At 35.7% G+C, this 26,342-nt stretch overlaps 1 protein-coding gene across 1 annotated transcript in view; it reads left to right on the forward strand.

Moving 5' to 3' along the window:
• Window positions 1-25,546, forward strand: part of LOC141425745 (glucose 1,6-bisphosphate synthase-like) — a 49,870-nt gene extending 24,324 nt beyond the window's left edge. Inside the window, exons 8-17 of the mRNA XM_074083241.1 lie at window positions 1,012-1,095; window positions 5,005-5,198; window positions 10,336-10,525; window positions 10,890-10,987; window positions 11,662-11,840; window positions 13,506-13,601; window positions 14,548-14,677; window positions 14,948-15,137; window positions 19,107-19,240; window positions 22,013-25,546. Of these exons, the coding sequence (XP_073939342.1) occupies window positions 1,012-1,095; window positions 5,005-5,198; window positions 10,336-10,525; window positions 10,890-10,987; window positions 11,662-11,840; window positions 13,506-13,601; window positions 14,548-14,677; window positions 14,948-15,137; window positions 19,107-19,240; window positions 22,013-22,115 (1,398 nt within the window). The 3' untranslated portion in view covers window positions 22,116-25,546. The remainder of the gene's footprint in view (window positions 1-1,011; window positions 1,096-5,004; window positions 5,199-10,335; window positions 10,526-10,889; window positions 10,988-11,661; window positions 11,841-13,505; window positions 13,602-14,547; window positions 14,678-14,947; window positions 15,138-19,106; window positions 19,241-22,012) is intronic.
• The last annotated feature ends 796 nt before the right edge of the window (window positions 25,547-26,342 follow it).

Raw genomic sequence — 26,342 nt, forward strand, 5'->3', positions numbered from 1 at the left:
GACTGTTCTAGTGATTTATTGGCAATATATTAAGCAGCTCAAATAATTGAATTGCTTTAAAAAAGAAAGAAAAAGAAAAATGTGGTATCAATGAATAATAAAAAACAGGGAGGATCTAGAAATCTAGATCATCTCTGTAAGATTCTGCCATCAAGTTGCCAGTTCCGAGCATCATCAATCCCAGTGTGTTGGCTTTTCTCTTATTGCAGGTAGATTCTCTCTAGCTGGTAAGGAAGGTGTTTTTAGCAATCCCAGATTCACACCTTTTTATTACTATGACTGATCAGGCTTGGGTTATGAGGTAGTTTCTGAATCATATCAAGGGAATGTACTACTATGGTGAGACCTGGGTCATGTTCATCCACTTTAACCTCTGTGGGCCAGAGAGTAGTAAGATGTGGTAGTAGAGGCAGTAGGGGAGACATCCTAGGATGACAAACAGTAGCCACTACAGATAAAAAGGAAAATCAAACCTGAGAATTAACTATGGGAGAGAGGATAGTGAGTTGACCCTTATGTGACATGGAGGCCACAGAATATATAGAAAAATCTTCAAATTAGAAGACAAAAGTGTTCTACTTTTGAATCTTCTACCTAATGATTTATAATGTTGGATAAACCTCATTGTAAAATATGATGGATTAAGTGATTTCTAAATTTACTTTCAACTTCAATACTTTATGATTGTGTTCACCATTCATTTCTCCAGGGTCTGGTTGAGTGTCTGGCATATAGTATGTGTTCATTAATATTGTTAAATGAACAAAAGAATAAGAACTGTTTATACTACTAAGCTAAAGGAAAGTTGGGGAAAAGCAATTCAGTCTAAATATGATTAGACGGTTGTTGAGCCACACATTTTAGAAATGGACCCTATCCAACAAGTGGGGAATTGAGGTTTTAGGTCATTTATACCATAATATCTTCTGTTACTTAGTCAGGTTAGTCTCATGTCAAATATATAAGTAGCTAGGAAGCACAGTGGGATGATAATTGCTATTATTTTTTCAGCCATATGCAGTCCAGGAGCTCAAAGCAGTTGCAGGTGTGATGATCACTGCATCTCACAACCGTAAGGAAGACAACGGGTACAAGGTAAACCTTGGACTCCTGACCTTCGCTTATTTTATAGCTCTTATTTTATTTGAATAATGTATGCTAATTATGTTTTCTACACTAGGAGCAAAGTCAGACATTGGGAACAAAAAGATAAAAACATTGAGGCCAGCCTTCACAGAATGGAGTACTCCCTAAAGGCTCTTACTACTTCTCAATGTGTATAATTACACAGGTCTCTTTGGTCTTTTGCCTTCTATTTTTCCTTGATTCCTCTTTCATTATCACAAATATATCTTCTGTATGATTTCAGAAATAAGGTTATAATATTGTACCCAAAAATGTGAAGAATGAATGAGAATTTGTAGAAAGAAAGTTGGATAGTTCCTTGACCTCACTCCTTCTGTCTAGGCTCCCCAAGGGCCACAGGATCCATTTACTGTGTCAGCCTCCATGGCAGGAAGCAGAGTGGTGAAGGATGAAAATTACTGCGGCTCTATAGGGGCAAGTAGAAGACATGTAGCACATTATCAAGCAGGTGTTTGGGGCTTCTGAATGATGAGCCCATATTCATGTATTTGTTTTCTTCTTGTATGGAAAGACTCAAGACACACTGAGGTCTTTTTTAACTTAGAAAAAAGCTTTAATACTAATCTAAAATTTGGGGCCTGACTAGCTAAGTGAGTAGGGTTGCCATTTACAGATGTAGGGAATGAGCATAAGTAGTTTAGTTTGAACTTCATATGAAGTTTGAAGTTTGCATGGGTTGATCAGGTAGCAGTGTGTTATGGGCAGTTAGATGTGTAGATCTGTCACTCGGGAGACATGTGGGCTGAAGTTATAGATTTTGAAGTGACCACACATACTACAACATGTAAGAACATTTGGAAGTCCTTGACTTGGATGCATAGCCAAGAGGTAGTACAGAGTGGAAAGAAAAGAAATCACAAATGAGTCCCTGGGCAATTTTAACTTTAAAGGAAAGGAAATTTAAGAAAAAAAAAGAGGACCTAGAGATAAGAGAAAGTCTAGAGGAGATTGGCATCATTAAAAACCAAAGAGATTAGGAAAGTTGTAAGAAGTTAGAGGTCAACTGTCAAAGAGAGCTAAGAACACAGATGTCTTCTCTGAACGTCAGCTTCCTGTATACGACCCCCTACTACATATTCATTGGGGTGTCTAACAGACATTAAAGTTAGTGTTTTTGGAACATAGGTCTTGATTCCCCACAACCTGCTGTATATACACCTAAAAGTAGTCTTTCCATCTCTGTAAATTAATCCTACCCACCCAAACAAAAACCACTTATTAGACAAGTGCTCTACCACTTGAACAACGTTCCCAGCCCTTTTTGCTTTTAATTATTTTTCAGATAGGGTCTCGCATTAGGCCTCAGTCTATGATCTTCCTACCTCTTCCTTCTGACAACTAGAATTACAGGCATGAGACACCATGCTTAGCCTCAGAAACCATTCCTAATTGCCTCCTTTCCCTAACATTAATCTACTAACAAATTCTAGAAGCTCTGTATCTAAAACACACATTAAATGTATTTACCTCTGCCTGTATGTCTACCGTTACCATTGTAAACCATTGTTGTCCTTTGTCTGAACTACAGCATCTTAGCTGGTCTCTCCCCTGCTTCCATTGTTGTTCCCTGCAATCTGTGCTCCATAAGGCAGCTAGATGATCTTTTAAAATATAAATAGGTCAAGACAGGTGTGGTAGTTACCGCATGTAGTCCCGGCCACTTGAGAGGTTGAGGTGGGAGGCCTACTTGAGCCCAGGAGTATAAAACCAGCCTGGGTAACATAGCAAGACCCTATCTCAAAAAAAATGTGTGTATGCATATTATATATACGTATATATAAATTATAATTATATATAAATATATAAAATGTTGATTTTTTTTATTGGTGTCATTTTTTATCTATAGATTAATTTAGAAAGCATTATATTTTTCTGTCTCTCTATTCAAGTATAGGATGTGTCTTTCTAGTCTTTCAAGATTTCTTTTAGATCTTTTGTTAGAATTTTAAAGATCTTTCACATCTCTTTAGGTTTATCCTTGAGTGAATTTTTTGTTTTTCTTTCTTTGTTTTTTCCCCCAGCCCCTGGATCCCCACCTACCCCCAGGCCAAAGTGCTTCCTTATTCCCACAGCTCACCCACCCATATACCCTCAAATCTACTTCTCTTGCAAATAACCAGTACAGTGCTCCTGAGCCTATTTTATTGCATGAAGTCTCTGCAGGGTTTTATTTTGTTTCATTATTGTTTGGGGTTTTTCTTTTTGCAGTGTGCTGGGGATTAACCCAGGACCTCACAAGTGCTAGGCAAGCACTGTATACTCTACCCCAGCCCTCTGCAGGTTTTGTTTGTTTGTTTGTTTGTTTGTTTTTGCCTTTCCTTCAAGCATGCCTACCCCATTATGGTTGCTGTACCTCCAGGCATCAATCCACATGCAAGGCAGGAAGGGGGAAATACAGGATTTTTTCTTGTGTTTTATAATTTCTTTAAATAAATTTTCACTGTGAGCTTTTAGTACTTACGGAGAAAAATCTCGTTTTGTGTGGGGGGGTATGTAGAATGGGAGCATCTCTGCAGAGTAGGTTTGTTTGTTTATTCATGTCTGCTGGAACCTAAAGGGATTTACTGATTCAGAATAATTTCTGTGTTAGTGTATTAATTTTTATCCTAAAATAATTGAATGCAGGCTTTGAATTTGAATTTTTTTAATTACCCAGAATCCAAGAATAAACAAACATATTTCCTCGTTATCTCTCCATAGTAGCAAGAAGAACTGTTTCTATCTTGTATTTTCACTGATAGTGCAACATATCAAGAATCTCATTTTTATCCTAATTTCTGACTCCCTACCTTGCTCATGGGCATTATAACCAAATAAATAAACAATTCCCCAACCCCAGGCAACCACAGTGTTAGCTCCACAGGTTTATCAATCTGATTTTTAATTCTTTCTATTTTCCCCACTGCTTGGAGTTTTCCCTTTCCTCTTATGAATTAAGCTACGTATTTAAAGTAATTTTTTTTCTGTTTTATCTAGCATTTTGAGGTGTCTGCAGAGCAAGATTTTTTAAAATATTTGTTTATTTTCAGTTGACACAATGATTATAAGTAAGATCAAGAAATTTTAAGTCATCTAGTTTACCATATTGTTGGCACAGACTTTAGTACACAGTACATGCTCAAATGTATTTTTCTTCCTTCATTCGGGATGCATTAGCAAGGCTTCATGTCATATACATGGTAGAAGTTGGCATAAATGTCCTCTAAGCAAAGTCACTTCTGACTTTGAGATCCTGTGAATTATTAGAATTACTTTTTTTTTTTTTGCTTTATTGGTAACTATTCCTAATGCCTTGTTGTTGATCAAACTACTTGACAAACTGAAAATTCACCGAAATGTATATGGCTAAATTAACATGTTAATTGGCTTCCTGATACATACTTTATTTGGTGATAAATAAATTTTACTTTAACTTATAATGGAAGAATGATTTCTTCTAAGTCACATAATAGAACCAATTTATAACATTGCGTTTAATAGCATGAAGTTTTATGGGATAGTTCATGGTCTCTTACATTGTCTTTAGGATGTAGTTATAAATCTAAGAGTATGCTTGCACATTATTGGTATATGCATGTTATATGACCATAATGATACCTGCTTATATTTGTTTGTATTGTTATTAAAGCAAGTTGAATATTAAATTCTAAAAAATGAAATAATAACTGGTTATTTGATTGATGAGTCCCTGTGAAGTCATTACCTTCAATATCTTTTGGTATTACTAAATTAGTCTCATGTTGATATTTTTACTTGATTAATTTGATGTGCTTCATAAGGCCGAAGATCACTACTGTAGCTAAGCAGATACATGACAAGCATTTAAAGTAATTATAGCTATATTTACCTATCATCTAGGTTTATTGGGAAACTGGTGCTCAAATCACATCTCCTCATGATAAAGAGATTCTGAAATGTATAGAAGAATGTGTGGAACCCTGGAATGGTTCATGGAATGATAATTTAGTGGACACCAGTCCACTGAAGAAAGATCCACTGCAGGACATTTGCAGGAAATACATGGAAGATCTGAAAAAGATCTGTTTTTACAGGTATCCAATTGGGAATGTAGAGTAGTATTACCTAAGGATAAAGTTAATAGGGAATAATAGGTGATGAAATATGTTCTCTAATCATCATATTTAAATTATAGCTAAATTAAACTACTCATAATAACCAAAAGTAGAAGTAACCCAGTATCTTATCAGCTGATCAGTGGGTAAATAAAAAGTGACATATATCCATGCAATGGAATATTACTCAGCAGTAAAAAGAAAGGAAGTGTTGAAACGTATTATAACAGGAATAAACATTGAGAACACATATTAAGTAACAGAAGTCACAGCCAGGCGCCAGGGGCTCATGCCTTTAATCCTAGGTACTTGGGAGGCCAAAATCGGGAGGATCATGGTTCAAGGCCAGCCCAGGCAAATAGTTTGAGAAACCCCCATCTCCAAAATAACCAGAGCAAAATGGACTGGAGTGTGGCTCGAGTGGTAGAGTGCCTTCTTTGTGAGTATCTGCTTTGCAAGCTTGAAGCCCTGAGTTCAAACCCCATTCCCACCCAAAAACAAAAAAGTCACAAAGAGCCACATATTGTATGATTCCATTTATATGAAATGTTTAGAATGAACAAATCTGTGGAGACAGAAAATAGATTAGTAGTTGTCTATGGTTGGGAGGACTCAAAAGATTAGAGGTAGCAGATACGGGGTATAGAGTTTGGGGAGTAATGAGAATGTTCTAAAGATGATTGTGGTAATGGTTGAACAATTCTATGAATATAGAAATTATTATACACTTTAAGTGGGTGAATTGTACAGTATGTGAATTATCTCAGTAAAATATTTTTATTTATTTATTGCCTACCACTATACAAATGAGGGTCAATAAAACTATTAAACAGATTATTTTTAACTATATATATTTAATACTCTATGTCAGATCAAGAAATTTTCTTTAATAATAAGGGCAAAATAGTTTCTGCTGGGTATTGAGGGGGGGGAGAGGGAGGGGGCGGAGTGGGTGGTAAGGGAGGGGGTGGGGGCAGGGGGGAGAAATGAACCAAGCCTTGTATGTACATATGAATAATAAAAGAAAAATGAAAAAAAAAATTTTTCTTTAAGATTTTATTGTTTCTTAAGTATTTCCTAACTGTTCCATAAATAGCTACTACTGTTGCTGGGAAGAATTCTAGTTTACTGAATATATTTTCCCCACCCTCAAAATAGATTTTAGCTTTTTATCTAATTTATTTTCAAAAGTAAACCCATCAAGCTAGAAATTGTTTGCTTCTCCTTCCAAAATGCGAAGTGGGCTATAATGCTAGCTAAATGCTACTAGCTACAGTTAATCTAAAGAGAATTTGATCTTTTTTTTTTCTTTTCTATCTTTTGTTCATTTATATTTTGCTTTTTAAAGAGTATATATGTGAAAGCAATTTGACAAATAAGTAACTACATATCAGGCTGAAGAAATAATCACACAGAGAAGATTTCAAGTGACTCTAAATTTGACTATACTTTCCTAGTGGGTTATACACTAAGTATAAAGAACCAACAAACCTTAAATTGTATTTGGTATCACTACTATTATTTGTAATACTGATAGTTTTATAGAGATAAATGAATATATATATATATATATGTATATATATATATATATATATATATATATTATAAAAGAATGGGTAGTTAATGTCAAAAAAGAACTAAGATTTTAGCAGAAAGGAAGCAAATGTAAAATTGAAAATAATTCTAAAGTTATAATTTTAAATTTATATTTGAAATAATAGTATGTACTCATGATTTATTTGCCTCTTTCTAAAATCCTAATTTGGTTACCAAAAAGGCTATGAGTATCCTTAAAGCACAGACTATGTGTGTGGGTTTCCAAATTAATTTAAATGAATTTATTATATCATTTCTTTTAGAACAATGCTATGTTTGTGTTTAGAGATATAAGCAAATTGTAAAGGAAGTCTGCCTACTCTTCCTTTCACATTTTCTCCATCCCTAGGTGTAAATCCAAAGGGAAATATTTATGGCAGAAGAAAAACACTTGATTACAGCTAATGGCTGTCAGTATTAGAGCCAGGTATTTACAAGTGAAAGGAATGAGGGCCATGGCATTCATAATGGGATTTAAATGGATTTAGGACCTCAGGCTGAAACTGGAGCCTAATGAGAGAAGATTCCAGGGTTATAATGTTCACCCTGCAGACAGACTGTACACAGCTTTCACTTCAAAGACATGCCCTGCTCATCTCATAGTCTCTTGCCTCCTGGTTCTTGAGGGAGAAGATGCTTTGGTTGGCCCCTGAAGCTTGATGTGTCTACTACAGGCTACTGAGTGTGGGTTGAGATCCAGTTTATCTTGCCTCAGAGGAAACCTACTGAAAACAGAGTAAAATATTTAATGTTTTTCTTAAAGAGAATTGGGGAAAAGAAATCATACTGGATAGACCATCTTTGCTAGGGTTTTATTAGTTTTAATAGCCTTTTTAAAAGTAAGAAGAAAGGACATGGATAAGGAATAAAATGACTCCCTTGGATGGGAAAGCCATACTTGTAACAGGTCCTTTACAGATTGTGGCTTCTAAACATTTCCCACCAAAAGGAACCAGGGACCCTTGGAAAAAGTGGTAATGAGCCTGGGATCTCTCTCTCTCTCTCTCTCTCTCTCTCTCTCTCTCTGCCATAAAGCAAGAAAGCTATCAAAGATACTGGGAGGATAGATGAGCCAAATTGAAGGGGCTCCCACTGACCAGAGTTTGAACAGTTGGCTATCAAAAAGAACAATCACTATAATGAATTAAGACATTAAACACAAAAATTGGTAGTAATACTAGAAAAGCTCTTCATTAGTCACCTTTGGGAGTTGCTAGACTGAAAATTATTCATTCTGAAATTTGATATATTCTGAATTTTCATTATGCAAATTGGTAGATGTTTGTTCCCCTTCATATGTTTTTGCCATGTGAACTGAATTTCAGAGTTAATTAAATAATTGTTGAACTGGTGGAGTGGCTCAAGTGGTATAGTGCCTGCCTAGCAAGTGTGAGACCCTAAGTTCAAACCCCAGTACTTCCTTAAAAAGAATTGTTGAAGGAAAAAATATTTTTTAAAGGAAAATTCAACTTTTTTTTCTTTGCTGGGGATTGAACCCAGGGCTCATGCGTGCTAAGCATGCATGTGCTCTGAGCCACATTCCTGGCCCCAAAATTCCAACTATTAAATACACAATTTTATGACCTCAGAAATCATCTAAGCAATGATCAGCAAGGGCTACTAAGAGTCATAAGTGAAAATTGATGGGAAATTTGATGATGGATGGATGAGGATGACAGGATGAATATTAATTTATACCATTAAAAGTATGATTCACACTATGGGCCTCCACTTGTGAATCAATAGAAAATATATGACACCTGTTCTTGCCTAAAGAATTGGAATTGAATGTAATGTTGCCTCAATATTCAACTACCTATTTACAAAAAATATGAGTTAGTGGAACATGTTAATATTTTTTAAAAATATGTAATCTGCATACCCAAGATATGGAACAGTCTGCAGAGCAAATGATTTGGCTTATTAAATGACATAGGGATTAGAGAAGGAAGGAAGGAACATTTATAGGTTAAAAAAGACTTGAGAGACATAGCAACCAGACGTTGTGGACCTTGTTTAGGCCCTCCTGATTCAAGTAAACCGCTGTTAAAGTATTTTTTAGATAAATTTCTGGAGAAAATTTGAATACAGAGAAGATATTAGACAACATTAAGAAATTATTAATTTTATTAGATGTGGTAATGGTTATTATTATGGCTATGTTTTTAAATACTAAAGCATCTTATATAAAGTAATATGATGTCTTGAATAAATGAAACTAGACTGACAGAATGCTGAAAATGTTGAAGCAAGATGTTGAGTATATCAGTGTTTGGTATTATCCATATGGCTATTTTGAAAAGTGTCATAATAAATTTTTTATTTTTTTTATAATACATTTATTGCAGGGAGTAGTTAGTAAATGTAAGGAAGGATACAGAAAGTTTGGCTATAGAAGAGAACAAAGAAATTGGACTGGAAGCTAATGGGGATGATGCCAGAGAGAGAGGGTAACTAATGTTCTTGAGAGGAGATGGGGGCCAGATGGAAGGACAGACCTATGAGAAGAATACTTCCTCATTGTTGTCGGATGGATGAAGGAAGAGATATGAATGGATGCCAGTGGGCTGTAGATTTGGTGTAGGAAACTTAGGAAGATCTCATCAGATGGCTTCTGTGTCTCAATGATGTAATTAAAGGAGAAGAGATATTACATCATTTTGGAGAGTAAAAAGTAAGGTTTTTGGATAACAATTTAGGGTTGCCTGACAATGTTGAGTGTCCATTGACAGTGAAGCTAGTCAATCTTTTTGTGAGATTTACTCTATTTACTCTAGCAATATTTAGCTAATTTTGGTGCAGGTCTAGAAAAGGTACATTATTGGGTTCAATATAGGTTGAGGCATTAGAGGGTCAGAGTAATCAAAGTGACATAAAAGGTGAAGGAAATTAGGTACTGCAATCTAAGCTGGTCATGAAAGAAGAATGCAGGAGCCTGCCGGAGAATGAGAAAGACCAGTTAGGAAGTTTTTGTGATGTTTCTAACAAGACCTATGATGGTGACTTGGTTAGGGTAATGGCACGGCATATGGAGGGAAGCAAACCAGGTCAGGAAGTTGAACCACTAAGGGAATGCAGTTGAATTAAAAATCTTTTGAACAAGGCTGCTCAGTGTAGAGAAGTTGCTTAGCATGTGTGGGGCTCTGGGTTCTAATCCCTAGCACCACAAGAAATAAAAATCTCTTGATACTGTTAATATCACATTGTTTTTTAACTATCTTAGACCTTTAACCACTTTTTCTCAGAATTTAAGTGGTTTTTCTTGGTGGTGTTTTTTGCGGTACTGGGGCTTGAAGTCAGGGCCTTTACCTTGAGCCATTCACCAGCCCAATTTTTTGTTTTAGGGTTTTTCAAGATAGGATCTCATGAACTATTTGCCCAGCTGTGATCCTTCTGATCTCTGCCTCCTGAGTAGCTGGGATTACAGGCATGAGCCACCAGCGCCCAGTTCTCATGTTTTTAAATATATCACAGATAACAAGTTTTATGATAGTGATTGAATGGTGATTTTCCTTTACAGGGAATTAAACTCAAAGACCACCTTAAAATTTGTGCATACATCCTTTCATGGAGTTGGACATGACTATGTGCAGTTGGCTTTTCAAGTGTTTGGTTGTAAGCCTCCAATTCCAGTCCCAGAACAAAAAGATCCTGATCCAGACTTTTCTACTGTTAAATGCCCAAACCCTGAAGAAGGAGAATCTGTGCTGGTATTTTTTTCTAATATTTAAATTATTATTTATTTTTTAATGTTTAAATTATTGTTAGTTTATTAGCCATCAGAATAGACAGAGTTCATTGACAATTCAAAGATTACTTACATGCTCTATTTACCTACTTACATACCCCATGCAAATCACTGTAGTTTGCATCTTTTAAAATTGTATTGGAGCTGTAAGTTGTGTTTTGTTTGACAGCTCTATGGTGGGTGCCGTTGTTCTAGGCTACTTATTCTAAATGTAGCCAATCTATATGCCTCTGAAATTCTTAGCACTGATGTAGTACCTACTTTGGAGAATACTAATATTGTGTAGGTTGTTCAATATAATCTAGCTTTTTGGGTTACTATTTCAGGAACTTTCTCTGAGACTAGCAGAGAAAGAAAATGCCCGGATTGTGCTAGCCACAGATCCTGATGCAGATCGACTGGCAGTGGCAGAACTTCAGGAGAAGTAAGTAGCTTGAGTGTGAAGCTTTAGCTTCGAAAAGCAGTTTTTGATTTTAAGTCTTACAGATTCATTGAAAATAGTAAAAATATAAGAAAAGAACATAAATCTTATCTAAACCAAAGATAACCACCTAAATTGGTATTTTGACATTTCCTTTCTATCTTTTTTCTACTCAAAGATGTACTCATTTTTATAAAATTGTGAAAATACATCTCAACTATTTTCCATGTCAGTTGTACTATGAGCATTTTTCTCTGTCTTTATACATTGTTTGAAAATATTAATTGTAAAAATAGCACAGTATTAACAATAGATTGCTTTATCAGTTTTATAATTTCCTAATCTTGATCCTCTGGATTGCTGTGTATTTTTGTCATGGTGATGTGGCAGATATCTTTGCATAGCCTTAAATGTTCATCATAATTTTTCTCATTAAGTAGAAGAATAAAAGTAACAATGCAGTAATTTTCTAAAAGACATTGTAACCATTCTTGCCCTAAAGGTCACCTCTGGTCAATTAGAAAAGAAGTAGTAGTAAATATTTTCTCAAAAAGCTATTTTCTAACAGCTTTTTGGATTTTCCTATCTGAAAGATAGTAATTTGAAGGTCTTAGGGTCAAGAGGTTTAAATGAGAAGCTACAAAGGTCTTGACTTTGAATGTTCATTCTCTCTACAGTGATTGTTGGAAAGTTTTCACAGGCAATGAGTTGGCTGCTTTGTTTGGATGGTGGATGTTTGATTGCTGGAGGAAGAATAGATCAAGAAACGCTGATGTGAAGAATGTTTATATGTTAGCCACTACTGTCTCTTCTAAAATTTTGAAGGCAATTGCACTTAAAGAAGGATTTCATTTTGAAATAAGAATAGGTCATATCTGTTATATATGTATGTATATATGCTATTTCTAAACCTATTTCTGTAAAGACATCTCAACCAAAACCAATTTTATTTATAATCCTTCCATTTTTCTATTCTGCTTACATTTGCTTAGTGTTTTGGATAATTTGGACACTCTGATACAAATTCTTTCAGTATGTGAATCTCTAAGATAAAATATTCCTTAAAAATTACAGTAACACTTCTTAGTCCATACGACAGTATCTAGTTTTTAGACTGGGAAAATCTGACTCTTGGTGACCTCATCAGTAACACAGACTCCACTCCAAAAACTTTTAGATATCATTAACCCTTTGTGTAGAATCTTCAAGCACAGTATGAAGATTTATTACTTTAAGTGGACTTCTAAATTGCAAATTAAGAGCTAATGATTCTATACGCCCCCCCCCCAAAAAAAAAAAACCAAGTAGCAACTCTCTCTCAGCCCAGATCGTTAACCTTCGCGAACTTCAGCAGTTAGTGGTCATATTTACAACTACTTGAACTAATGTCAATTAAGTTGTTTTCCTCTGCTATATTTGCCAAATATTCAGTGCAAGTGTCACCTCTGTGCATTTTTCTTAAGCTATAGTCAGCCTCCATATCTTAGTACTAATTGGAAAAATAAAAGAAAATTGTACTTATTTTTATGACATAGAGCTTTCAATATTAACCTTTCAAAAACACAAATAGCAAAATGGAAATTTTATTTGGGCCTAAGATTCTGAGTTATAATAATGTTAATGTTTTCCTTGTTTATAGCAAGAAAAATATATCGTGAGCAGAAAGCAGAAAAAAGAACATTATTCTAAAGACCAGTATTATAAATTTGTTTGTTTTTGTTGGGGTATTGTTGGCTTTTTTTGTTTTTAGTTGTTGATGAGGAGGTAGAAAAGTGAGTTAGGAAACTTATGTTAGTGATGGTATGCTCTAGAATTAACTGCCTCATGCTCTTTCTGTTGACTAGAACAGGACATGTCTTTAAAGTGAACAGTAGCTCACATGAAAAACCCTCAAATCTAATTACTAAAGAAGGCCTTAGTAACTGTCTTGGTGACTTTATTTAGTCCACAGCATTAAGGACAGGTATATTCAGTTCAACCCTATGTATTGATAATTTTATATTACTAAAAGTGTAAGGGCTTTTGATTACTTGGGGGAGACTAAACCATAAAGACACTCATATTAGTGGTTATTGTGCAGCTTAAAGGACAGTTTCAAGGAAGTAGTATAATTGAACCCTGCCTCTTTGTCTTGTATGTGTACCATCTTGGGAAAATTTACTTAACTTCTCAGCCTCTGTTATAATGACAGTGTTTTGAGCCTTAGAAAAGATAATTATGTAAAGCACCTATTATAATACTTAATAAATTGTAGATGATCATAATATGTGTATGCATTTCACTTTGTAAGTATATTTATCACCACTTACATTGGATTGTATTTGGTATAAATCACCTATTTCTGTGCCAGCAGTTATGGCACTATGTGACTATATGTCTACCACAAAGATATTGATCTTTGTGGACTAAGAACCATAACAGATGATCACTATGCAAGTGTTATGTGCACTTAGTAATAGGCTTTTCTCTAACATGTGTTTATGAGAAAGTCACTTAACTAGAGTGGCTTCCTCTGCATTTCAGGAAACATTACCAGGCTTTAAATGGATTGGAAGCAGGATAAAAGACCTCCTGGAAAAGGGAAAAGAAGTCCTTTTTGCATTTGAAGAGTCTATTGGTAGGTAGTAAATATTGAAATCTTTTGTTTTGATTGAGAACAATTTTTTTAATGTGGTAATTCTGTACAGAGGAATTTTTTCCTTCTGGTTTTAAAACCAGGAGTTGAGTTGTAAAAACTGCAGAAATATGTAGATGCATTTTCCATCATAAAAAAGAGCCTAAAGGTCCCCTAAATACATTCAGTATTGATGGGTTTCATCTATTATTAGGCTCTTGTGGGGGTTTTTTGTTTTGCTTTGTTTTGCGTTTGTTTTGTTTTTGGTGGTACTGGGTTTTGAACTCAGAGCCTTGTGCTTGCCAGGCAGGTGCTCTGCCACTTGAGCCACCCTTAGGCCTTTTTTGCTTTCTTTATTTTTTGAATAGGGACACACATTTATGTCCAGGCCAGCCTAGACCACAATCCTCCTGTTTATGCTTCCTGTATAGCTGGGAAGACAGGTGTGCACCACTGTGCCCAGCTTTTTATTGGTTGAGATGGGGGTCTGATAAGCTTTTTGCCCAGGCTGGCCTGGAACCACTGTTCTCCCAATCTCCGAACCCCAGGTAGCTAGGATTACAAGCATGCCACTGCACCTGACTTGGTGTTTTCTGTTATTTTCGGGTGTTTTGTTTTTGTTTTGTTTTGAGACAGGGTCTTATTATATAGCCCAGGCTAATCTTAAACTTGCCATCCTCCTGCCTCAGCCTCTTAACTGCTGGGATTACATGCCCAGTTTACCACTGGGCTCTTAAATTCACTAGTCCTCTGAAGAAATGTAAAACTATTGAAATTGTAGGGTTACGTTTTCCCTTTTTCTTTTCTTTCTTTCTTTTTTTTTTTTTTTTTGGCAGTACTGAGATTTGAACTCAGTGCAAGCCTTCAGCCTTGGTAGGCAAGTGCTCTATCACTTGAGCCACTCCACCAGTCCGCTTTCCCTTTTTCTAAAGATGTTTTTAATCCTTAGGTTTTCTGTGTGGAACCTCAGTTTTGTATAAAGATGGGGTGAGTGCGGCTGTTGTCATTGCTGAGATGGCCTCTTACCTGGAAACCAGTAATGTAACATTGAAGGAGCAACTAAGTAAAGTTTATGAAAAGTGAGTTCTGTTATAAATTTTGCATACTGTCTCTCTCTCTCTCTCTCTCTCTCTCTCTCTCTTTCTCAGTGCCTTTCTCTGTCTCTCTCTCTCTGGCCCTAAATTCTAAATTTGTTCAGGAGGAGCAGTCAGTTCATTTTTCTAAGTATTAAAATTGTCTGCATCAGGGACAACTGCTTTCTATAAATATTATAATAGACTTATCTTTAATATGTACATTTCTAAACAGTTACCTGAAATCTGACTTTAGCACTTTAAATCTTTGTGCAGATATGGTTATCACATGTCAAAAACTTCCTATTTCTTGTGTTATGATCCACCTACCATTAAAAATATATTTGAAAGGCTTCGCAATTTTGAGTCTCCAAAAGAATATCCAAAATTTTGTGGGAAATTTGCAATATTGCATATACGGGATGTTACCACTGGATATGACAGCAGCCAGCCTAATAAGCAATCAGTAAGTACCTCTTTTGTTTTTCAAGCAAGAAAGAAAATTTAATAGTTCATGTCACCAAAAAGTCTAGAGGTAGCACAGGTGGTACATAAGGCTCAATCCAGTTTCCTTGTGTTTACTAGTTTATTATAAAGGTTATGCTTTAGGAGCAGCCAGATGGAAGAGATGAATAGGACAAGGTAGTAGAGGTGGGGGGAGGGTAGAACCTCTATGCCCTGTCTGGGCACACTACCCTCCCAGCAAGTCCATGTGGCCACCAGCCTAGAAGCTCCTGAAAATTCTTTATGTATGTATGTATATATGTATGTATGTATGTATGTGTTTGTTTGTTTGTTTGTTTGTTTATACTTGGGATTGAACCCAAAGTCTTGCACATGGTAGGCAAGCACTCTACCACTGGAGCTATGCTCCCAGCCCTTTTGTTTTTATTTTGTTTTCAAGACAGAGTTTCACACTACCTTCACCTGGGCTGGCCTCAAACTTGTAATTCTCCTACTTCTACCACCTGAATATCTAGGATTATAGACATCCAGTAAAAGTACCTAGTTTTTAAGAAAAGCTTTATAACAGTTTATAATAATTCGTATTATAGTAAAATAGTGTAACTTCAAGCCTGTGAGGTTCTTTTGAGTAAGACCCACTGTTTTTCTTGAGAGTAGTTTTTATTAAATGGACTAACTGGTCTCTCTGACTCTGACATTCACTTGTCACTCCCCAAATAATCACTTATACTACCCTAAGGCAAAAGGGAATGGGGTAGGGAAAGAGAGAAAGAAAAAGAGGGGAAGAATGTGAAATGATGTTTAATAATGTGGAAAATAAAGTCTAAACACTTACGTTTCACAGCCATGCATTTTTCTATTTTTCACTTCCCTTTCCAACCTTATTCCTTATACATGTAGCCAAACAGAACAACTTACAGTTTCTTACATACATCTTTAACTTTTTTCAGTGTTTTTGGTCAAGTTGTTTGCTTAGTTCACCTTTTCTCCCTACTGCAATAGGTTCATACCTCGCATTAAGACTTAAGGCAAGGGCTGAGGGTACAATGCCATAGTAGAAACTTGCCTAGAATGTGTGAGGCAAAAAACACTTCAGGCAAATACTGCCTCTTCCACATGACCTCCAAGTCCCATAATCAGATACCTTCCTCGTGGGATTGCATTACATGTGTGTCATTTTTTTTGTATTTATGCTATCATTGTATTGTGGGGGGGGCAGGTCCATTTCTGATCTACCTTATGTCTCTCAAAGTTCCTGCCTATGTGGTAGGTGCTCAACAAATGTTTATACATGGTAGATTGCTTATCATATTAATTTCGTTATTGTTACAATGATGATTATTAGCCTAAATTTCTCTTTGTAATGTTCTGATATTTTCTCAAAATTTTAATAGTGTATTTTGGGAAGTCTATAACTTCTTGTGTAAAATACTATATATATTCCATTTTTTGCAAATTCATCTAATCAACAAACATTGGTTCCCTGTTGTTGGTATTCTATATATCTGTATACGTACATGCATTTGTGTGTGTGTTTCTGTCTTTGTGGATTGCCTGAATAAAATCTTTAGCTCCTTTTTATTTTTCTAATGTTTCATGATGGTTTATTCCTCTTCATGCTCTTTGAATCTCATTTCATTAGTTAAGGTGCTTTTTCATCTCCTCTCCTTTAGTGTTTACAACAACTTTGTAAAGCATAGATGTTGTTATCACCAAGGGCACATGATAAATGTCAAAAACTTCCTGAATTCTCTCTTCTCTACATTTCAGATTGATGTTCATCTGTCAGTTATCAAAACCCTACTGTGTCATAGCCCAGATGCACTAGGGATACATCCATGACAAAGGCATGGTTTATGCACTCAAGAAAGAGCTCAGGTGGAAATAGACAACTAAACAACAATCACTTTACAAACTGTTAAATGCTAAGGGGCTTCATAGGGTGTCAGCGAAGAGCATAGGAAAGCCCTCTTACAGAGACTGTCCTAAGTGGAGTTGTCAAGTATCATTAGGAGTTACCCTGATGCAGGAGAAGTGGAGAGTGATTCTGACAAAGGGAGCAGTAAGTGCAAGGTTTGGCAGTGGAAGGCATGTCTCCTCAAGAGAACAACAAGTGGTTGTCTATAACTGCAGTTTGGGATAAGAAGAAGAATAGCCGTGTGAGTGGGTTACAAAATGCAAATTTCCGGGTGGGAATGTCAGTTACTAAGCTATTTCAGAAGTCTTGGTGAGGAAGGGCAGCAGTCTGTCTGAATTTAATATAGTCACAATAATGATGGAGAGAATTGGACAAAGTTGAGTTAAAGATAGAATAGCAGTACAATGGTCTGTCTGTGAGTAAAAAAAGAGAAAGAAGAAGATCTGTTTCAAGCAGCTGGTTTATGATAGTGCACTGACTGAGAGAAGGACAGGACCAAGTCCTGGGACACCCGAGGGAACATACTGTTGTCGTCCGCTCTGTCACAGTACAGTCCTATAAGCCATCGAGATACCTGAACAGGCTGACATGTAGACTAGGAAAAGAACTTGCATTGCTCTATTTATTAAGTGTCAGTAAAGCTCCATTTGTTTTCGATGTTTTTAATTTTAAAAGGTAAATATACATTTAAAAAGGTAAAAGAAAATACAAGTATTTTTCTACATCTCTATTATCTTTAAGATCCACTAGGCTATATACAATTCCTCTTTGGAAAACCATTGAGAAACTGTGACAGTGCTTACCACTTAAACCACACCCTCAGACCTTTATTACTTTATTTTTTTAGGTAGAATCTCACATTTTTTGCCTGGGCTGACTTATACAACCTTTTACCTATGACTTTCTGTTTAGGACATGCCACCACACCCAGTTTACTGATTGAGATGGGTTCTCACTAACTTTTTGCCCAGTCTAGCCTCAAACCACAATCCTCCTGATCTCTGCCTCCTGAGTAGCTGGAATTATAGGAGTGAACCACTACAATGAGCCTTTTACTTTGTGACATAGGATCTCATTAACTTTGTCTGTTCTGGTCTCAAACTTGCAATCCAACTGCCTTGCCTCCTCAGTAGCAAAGGATACCTGCGTGTGCCACAACACCCAACTTGGAATTTGTACTTCTTGCTCTACCATTTAGCCGATTGTCTTGAGTAGGCCTTCTCATCTGTTTGAGCCTTGTCTATAAAATGGCAGTAATACTGACTTACAGGATTATCATTAAGGTCCAGAGATCACATATATAAAGTATATAACCCAATTGTTGGACTGTTGTGAGGGTTCGTAAATGGTATGTTTATAAATCATTATGTATATAAACTTTTTCCATATTTTATAATTCTTTTTTAATTAAAATAATTTTTAAAAAGCTAGGTCTGTTGTGCACACCCATAATCCCAGCACTCAGGAACCTGAGGCAGGAGGATCGTGAATTCAGGGCCAACCTGAACTACAATAACAAGACCCTGTGTCCCCTCCTGCAAAAAAAAGCTGAAAAAAATTCTAGTAGTCAAAAACACATAACAGCCAGGCATTGATGGCTCATGCCTGTAATCCTAGCTACTTGGGAGGCTGAAGCCAAGAGGATCACAGTTTGAGGCCAGACCAGACAACTAGTTTGTGAAACCCCATCTCCAAAATAATCAGAGCAAAATGGACTGGAGGCATGGTCAAGCAGTAGACCGCCTCCTTTGCAAGCTTGAATCTCTGAGTTCAAATCACAGTTCTAACACCTCCCCCTCAAAAAAAAAGTAACATAAAATTTACCATCTTCACCATCTTCAGTATACTTCCGTATATCTGTAGTGTTAGGTGTATTCATATTGTTGTTCAACTCATCTCTAGAACTCTTCCACTTTGTTAAAGGTACTCGTTAAACAACATCTTTCCATCCCCACTGTTCTACTTTGTTTCTGTGTAAGTGAATGTAGCTCATAATTCTTGAAAATGAAAACAATATAAGCTGTAATTAAGCTGTTGTTTCATTTTCCATAGGTACTGCCTGTGAGTAAAAACAGTCAAATGATTACATTTACCTTTCAAAATGGCTGTGTTGCTACTCTTCGGACAAGTGGGACAGAACCAAAGATAAAGTATTATGCAGAGATGTGTGCATCACCTGGCCAGAGGTGAGAACTGATTTTTTTAGATGTATGTCTAAAAGCTTTATTGAAATATAATTCATATTATATAGAATTTTTAAACCTGTTGAAGCCACCATAAAAGGGAGACTAAGGTAGAAAGAAGAAAAGTAGAGGAGATGAACCTGTTCGGGTTATAATACATATATATGTGGAAATGTCGCAAGGAAGCTCCCTGTGTAGCTATCTGAAACAAAAATGTCATTTTTTTTCATTTACAAAATCAGAGAACAGGAGGGTGGAACCAGGTCCTGCCTGGGGGTGGGGGTTGGTGCCAGTGGGAGCAGGGAGGAGGTGGGGAAAGGGCATGGGAGGGTGAATACAGTGCATATCTGTGCACAAATGTGTGTAAATGGAAAAATGAGACCTGTTGAAACTGTTCCAGGAATGGGGAGAGGGGGGATAAAGGAGAATGGTAGAAGGATTGAATTCAAGTATGATACATTGATATATTGTAATAACTTTTGTATATGCCGCAATGTACCCCCCACCCAGCACAATTAAAAAAAATTTTTTTTAAATGTCAAACTTAAAAGAAATATAACTCATATAAAATACAGTTCACCTATTTAAAATCTATAGTTCAGTGGTTTTTAATAGAAATATAACTCATATAAAATACAGTTCACCTATTTAAAATCTATAGTTCAGTGGTTTTTAATACATTCCAGCTGTGCAAGCATCACTTTTAGAATGTTTTCATCACCCCCAAAAGAAGCTTCATACCTCCAGCCTGAAGACCACTGGGGGGCAAAAAAAAAAAAGAAGCTTCATACCTGTTAGAGATCACTTCCCATTTCCTTCCCTCACAACCCTAAGCAATCACCAACCTACTGTCTTTCTCTGTAGATTTGCTTACATTGGATGTGCGTCAGTCAGACTTTTTGTCACTATGACTGAACACCTGTTGTAAACAACTTAAGGGAGGGAGAATTTATTTGGGCTCATAGATTTAAAGATTTCAGTCCATTGTTGACTGACCCCATTACTGAAAGAAAAAGAGAGACCAGTCAGTTATAACCTTCCAAGGCGCACCCCCAATGACCTAGTTCTTCCAGCTAGGCCCCACCTCCTAAAGTTTCCACCACCTCCCAAAATAGTGCCACCAGCTAGGGACCAAGCATTCAACACAGGAGTCTGTGGGGAACGTTTAAATTCACTCCATAACATAAATGAAATACAGTCCTCTGTGACTGAAGAGCATGCATTCTATGTTCATCCATAATTTTTAAAAATTATTTTTGACCCCAAAATATTCCATTGGATGGATATATCATGTTTTTAATTAATCAGTCAGAGGACATTGAGGTTGTTTACACTTGGGGCTATTACGAATATTTGTGAGCACAGTTAGGGACATATGCTTTTCATTTCTCTTGGGTATTATCTGTAGAAGTGGAATTTCTGGGTCATGTTTAACTTCTTGAGGAATTACCAGACAATTTTCCAAAGGAGATTCATCATTTGGAAACTGAGTTTCAAAATTGTAGTGAATTTCTGTTCTTGGGAAGACTCTCTAGGCTTTAACTTTTATGTGATGAGCATAAAGAAATAATGAACAAATAACCTGTTTATTGCCAAAGATTTGCTTTCTGTGTCTAAAATGGTTTAACATAAAATGTACAGTTCATTTCCTTTTAAGCATATGAATTATAACTAATTTGTCACAAATTGTTAATCAATTTAATAAATATACTGAAAACTGTTAATCTTATTAAAAGTAGTACCTCCTATAATATTGACCAGTATATTTTTGAGAAGATGATATTTTTAAATTGTCTTCAGAGTCTAATAAGGGTACATTATTTTACATTTCCCAAGATCGTTACGTTAGGATTTTATTTCCATTCAGGGAGGGGAAGGAAGATTTCCCAATGTCAATCAGAGCAGAGTTTAAACTTAACCAAATCAGGTAATGATATATTTGGTTAAAATGAAAGATAATTACTAAACATCTGATTTGTTGTGTAGCTTGTAAAATGACTAGGAAGGCAGTTTAAAAGAAGCTTTCCTAGAAATGTTTTGGGTGACAGCAGCTCCTCAAAGGTGATTTTGAAGGGCTTATGTGAAAAGCGTGTAGTTACTTTTCAAAATACCTCATTATTTTTGTTCCTTTTCCTTGTTTTTGACAATACTGGAGTTTGAACTCAGGGCCTCATGCTTACTAAGCATGTGCTCTGCCACTAGAGCCACTCCACCATCCCTTTTTTGTGTTGGGTAATTCCAAGATAGGGTCTTACAAACTATTTGCCTGGGCTGGCCTCGAACCATGATCCTCCTGATCTCTGCCTCACAAGTAGCTAGGATCATAAGCATGAGCCACTGGCGCCTACCCTAAAATATCTCACTCTTTTAACCATACCTCCTTCTGATACCTGAAGGATAGGTCATGTTATTCTATATAACACCTATATTCAGGAAGTATTTCAGAAAGTCATTTTACTATAATACCAGTATTAGTGTTCAAAGCTATTCTCCCTAACCTGGGAGAATTCTTTGGACTTACTATAAACTCATCTTTTGTCATGTGCCAAGGAACACCAATTAAAGCTGTTCAATTTCAGTTTATGATTAGTATTTTCTTTATGCATGATTTTTTGAGGGAGTCTCATTTTGCTTTAACTGGGTAAATTTTCTTTTTGCTCACCAATTACTTAAGCATCCCATCAAGTATAGACCTCCTAAAAAGTAAAATTAATTTAAACAAATGTTAAGTCTATGAAAATAAAGAATTTCAAAACTCTTCCTGTTTTTCCTCAGTGACACTGCCTTACTGGAAGAAGAATTGAAGAACCTCATTGAAGCTCTGATAGAGAATTTTCTCGAGCCCAGTAAGAACGGACTGACTTGGCGGTCTGTGTAGGGCCACATTAGCGTGCTATGACTTTGCACCGGCATAAGGAACAGTGTCCAAGAACTCCATGCATTGAACCTGTGTTAGAATTCTTTCTCTCTCTCTCTCTTCTGGCTAAGTATCTTTTTCCTTTTGTTCAGATGACTAAACAAATTGTGTAAATTTGAAATGAAAATGTCTGGAGGGATATGATTCATATCTTTTCATGAAACTCGTTACGTTAAAAGTGGTACAGTGACATATCATTCTTCCTTCAACACAAACAACAATACAAAAATGAGTTTTCTTATTGAAGTGTGATTGAGATTAGTGCCATGTCTTGTAATTGTATATTGCATGGTTTAAAAAAAAAGGCAAATAAATGTTATATAATTATAGGGTTAGTTAAGGAAATTAATCCATAAAAGTAGAAAGAAAAGAATGTTCCTAGATCATTATGGAAAAGTGTCATTATTACATGATAGATATTGATTTACAAATTAGAAACGGCATGGTGGTACGTGCCTGTAATCCCAGCACTTGGAAACTGAGGCAGGAGGATCAAAAGTTCAAGGTCAGTCTGGGCTATATAGTGAGACCCTGTCTTAAAAAATAGAGTATTTGAAATAAAGTATTTAGCATTTGTAGTTTAGGACAAATGTTACAATAAGTGGTTTTACCACCTCTATTTTAGGTGTTCTTGGTGCAGTGAATATTTACTGTCTGTATTTAAGACTCTACATTTACTGAACAGAAAACAATAGTGGCAATGCTCCTATTGGCTTTGTTTTGTCAAATTTCTCAGTGCCTTCTCAGGGTCTATATTAACTGAAACAATGCTCCTGCAGTGAGTATAATTTTATCAGTCCATTTTCAGATAGTTAAGGAAAAATCTGTCAAACTATATAGGTGCTTCCTTATATCAAATGTATTTGTTGACTTTAAAAATCCCATTGTTATAGAAGATTTTAATAAAAAGCAGGCTTGATGTAAGTGTAATTAAGAGTCTTCATGTTAGAATGAAGTTATCAGTAAAGATACAAGGAAAAAAATCTGAACTGAGGAATGAACTCTGAATTTACTTGACAGTCTAACTTTTCAATTACATTTTTGTAAGTAAATTTATTCTTTTATCTGATGAAGTAAGCTGATTTTGCTAAGAAATAGAACATCAATATTTTAAGTATTTTCTACAACCATATCACCCTGAATGTACTCAGTCTCAGAAGCTAAAGAGATTGGACCTGGTTAGTACTTACATGGGAGATTTTAAGTATTACAAAATGTTAAAACTGCTGTTTAAAACTAAGGTCCAGTTTATTCTAACATCTTGCTGGCTTCTGTAGAATTTCTGATCACATGAGTGCTATTTATCTTTTCTTTAATGTGGAAAAAAGTATTTTTAGGAAAGTCACTTTCGGTTGATTCTTGAGTCTTCTGAAAAGAGAAGTGCCATTTAAGCTTCTTAAAGTGCATCTTATCCTGTATAGTGTGCAGAATGCACGTGGTGTGGTCAGGAGTTAACAGTAACAGAGCTTTGGGTGTAATCATTTAAACAAATTGCCTATAGGAGAGAGCACTGGTAGATGGTAATTTATTTCCTAAACATAAAAATATAAACTCTGAACTGATTAGAATGTTAATTAAATTATAGTTTGGTTTGTTGCAGCTATCAGTTAACATTTGTTGAGCTCATATAATCCAAGCATAAATTTCAATTTGTTGTATTGCCACTATTGTTAATTTGTTCTTTCCTTCCTTTATTATAGCTGGATCTCATATGACTGACTATATTTGATAGTTAGCTAAATATAGACAACCATTTTTCCATGCTTGTTTTCGAAGCCTTTGCTCTGGAAAAGAAATGTATAGAAATTCTTGTTTTCTTTTTAAAAATGTACAGAACATTTTTGTGTTATTGTCATTAGGAATGTAGATTGTGATTTTGGAAGTGGCATCTATTCTGCAGAGTGGCGTGAACAAACTCATTCTATGAAAGACATATATTTGGTTGCAGTGTCTGTTTCAGTGACTGAAGAACAAAATGACGCTAAAGTGATAGGACAACCCATCAAAATCACCAAAGCCATGTCACAGTTGTCACTCTCTTATTAAGAGAACAGTTTTACTTGAGTGCTTTAATATAATGCGTAAGCCATTTTAATCAGGGTGAGAAGTTATTGAAATTCAGATTCTTATCTCAAAAATTTAAAGCCCAAAGTTAAAATTAATGAAAATTTTTAAAGGCTCCCAAAGTTTGTAGATTGAGGGAACTGTTTTGCTTCTTTCTAAGCTCTTGGGTCTGTCTGAACATAATTAACATGAACTTGACACAATGGGACCCCACTTGCCTAACAGGAAAAATTCAGTGATAGCCCAAGAGGTAAGGGCGCTGGCTTATAGGTGTCAGTCTTGAGCACTACATTGTTCATCTCTTTCTTTTTTTGAACAACAGCTTGGAAATGAAGGCAGGCATTCTCCTTAAGCATGTAAGTCAAAACTGGTATTCCGTAGAGCCTTATGGAAAAGAATTAGGCTGAGAGTGTGGCACAGTGGTAGAATGCTTGCCTAGCATGTGCAAGGACCTGAGTTTAATCCCCATCATCACCAAAAATAAGATAGAAAGGAAGAAGTTAAAAAGGAAAAAGAAAAGAATTAGTAGAACAAGATCAAAGCATAACTTGGAAGTAGAAATAAAGAAACAATATAAAGACCAGTAAAGTCAGCACAGGAAACGCTTCTTGTGAAAGACAAACCTAACACCATTTAAGATAGGAAATACACTGGGTGCAAGGTTGTTCATTTGTATTTGTTGTTATGATGAGCAGATAGTGAACCTGTTGCTTTCCTTCGTAATGATCACTAAAAAGAAGCCAAGTTTTAGGAGGCTAGAAAAAGTTTTCCTATTATAGGCTCAATTCCTGTTAGGATGTTGTGTCAAAATCATGTGAGAACTCAGGAGGAGATAGAGCAGAAATAAACAAGAATAAACTAATGATTGGAAACACGACCTCTGAGGAAAGGTTCAAGGAATTAAGATCATTTAACTCTGAAGAAGAAAAAGCTATTGAGGTCATTTACTAAGTCCTTAAATTACTAATCCAGGCTTTTGAAGGGCTCAAAGTAAGAACTACGAATGCCACACTGTTCTGTCTCTAGTGAGGACAGTCCAGAGGAAATAAGCATTTAAAAGAATAACAAGAAAAAGATGAGCACACACATATAATCCCAGCTCTCAGGAGGCTAAGGCCGAAGGGTTATTAGTTTGACACCAGTCTGGGCTGCACAGTGGGACACTGCCTCACCCCAAAAAAAGATATGAAATGTTTCAAAGTTAAAAACTTCTTGGGAGAAACTGTCATAAGAACTCCCATTTGAAATCTTTTACTTTTGAGTGAAAAAAATAGATATTAAGGGATATACTAAGTGGCTTTTTTAAAGTTCCTTTCTTCCAAGACATTTTTAAATGGAACAAGAATGATGTTGTAAAGAGCACTAATAGTAACTTTTGGGTTTCACTCCATATCTAGAAGAATTTAATTCACAAAATAATTTTTGTGTATTTTGAATAGTGGATGTTCAATGCAATGATTAAAAACCTGCTTAGATGTTATTTTTAATTTGACCTTGAAAATTAAGTGAGACTTGAACACAGTTGTGTTCATCTTAAAGAATGTATGACATTTCTGGACATTTGAGGTTCTACTTTAAATATAAATAATTAATATTTGGATACAGTAACTTCAGAAGAGAGGTTTTGAGGGTTTGGATACTTTGGAATACCTGCATGTAGGAAATAGATCTCCCATTTCTTAAGCCAGATTCTTCTGGAAATAATCAGCATAGATGTTAGCTGGAGTCTGATGGAGAAATTATTCTATGAAATGCTGCTATTAGTATTTTTTTCCAAATGTTTTCTATTGATATTTGTAATGCTTGAAAAATCCAAATTCTGCTTGGATACATTTAATTTTATTCCTTTATCGCTCTACCTCCTTCTTTCCCTAGGCACTCTTCCACATTTTGTTACTGTGAAAAGTTATTACCTTGTTACCTCACTGAAAAGAAATCTCACCTGTATTCATTCAGAAAGCTTTACTTATTCATACATAAACTATTCATTTGTGAGCTTTTTGTTATTATTCTCAGAATATTTAAGACATTGTAAGAAGTAATTTTAAAGCATTTTCATAGTCTGTTTTTGGTCTGTCTGTTTCCTACTGTATGTTAATTTATTACAGCCTTTTACAATTCATT

Source organism: Castor canadensis, chromosome 1 (genome assembly GCF_047511655.1).
Source record: "Castor canadensis chromosome 1, mCasCan1.hap1v2, whole genome shotgun sequence".
Lineage (NCBI taxonomy): Eukaryota > Metazoa > Chordata > Mammalia > Rodentia > Castoridae > Castor > Castor canadensis.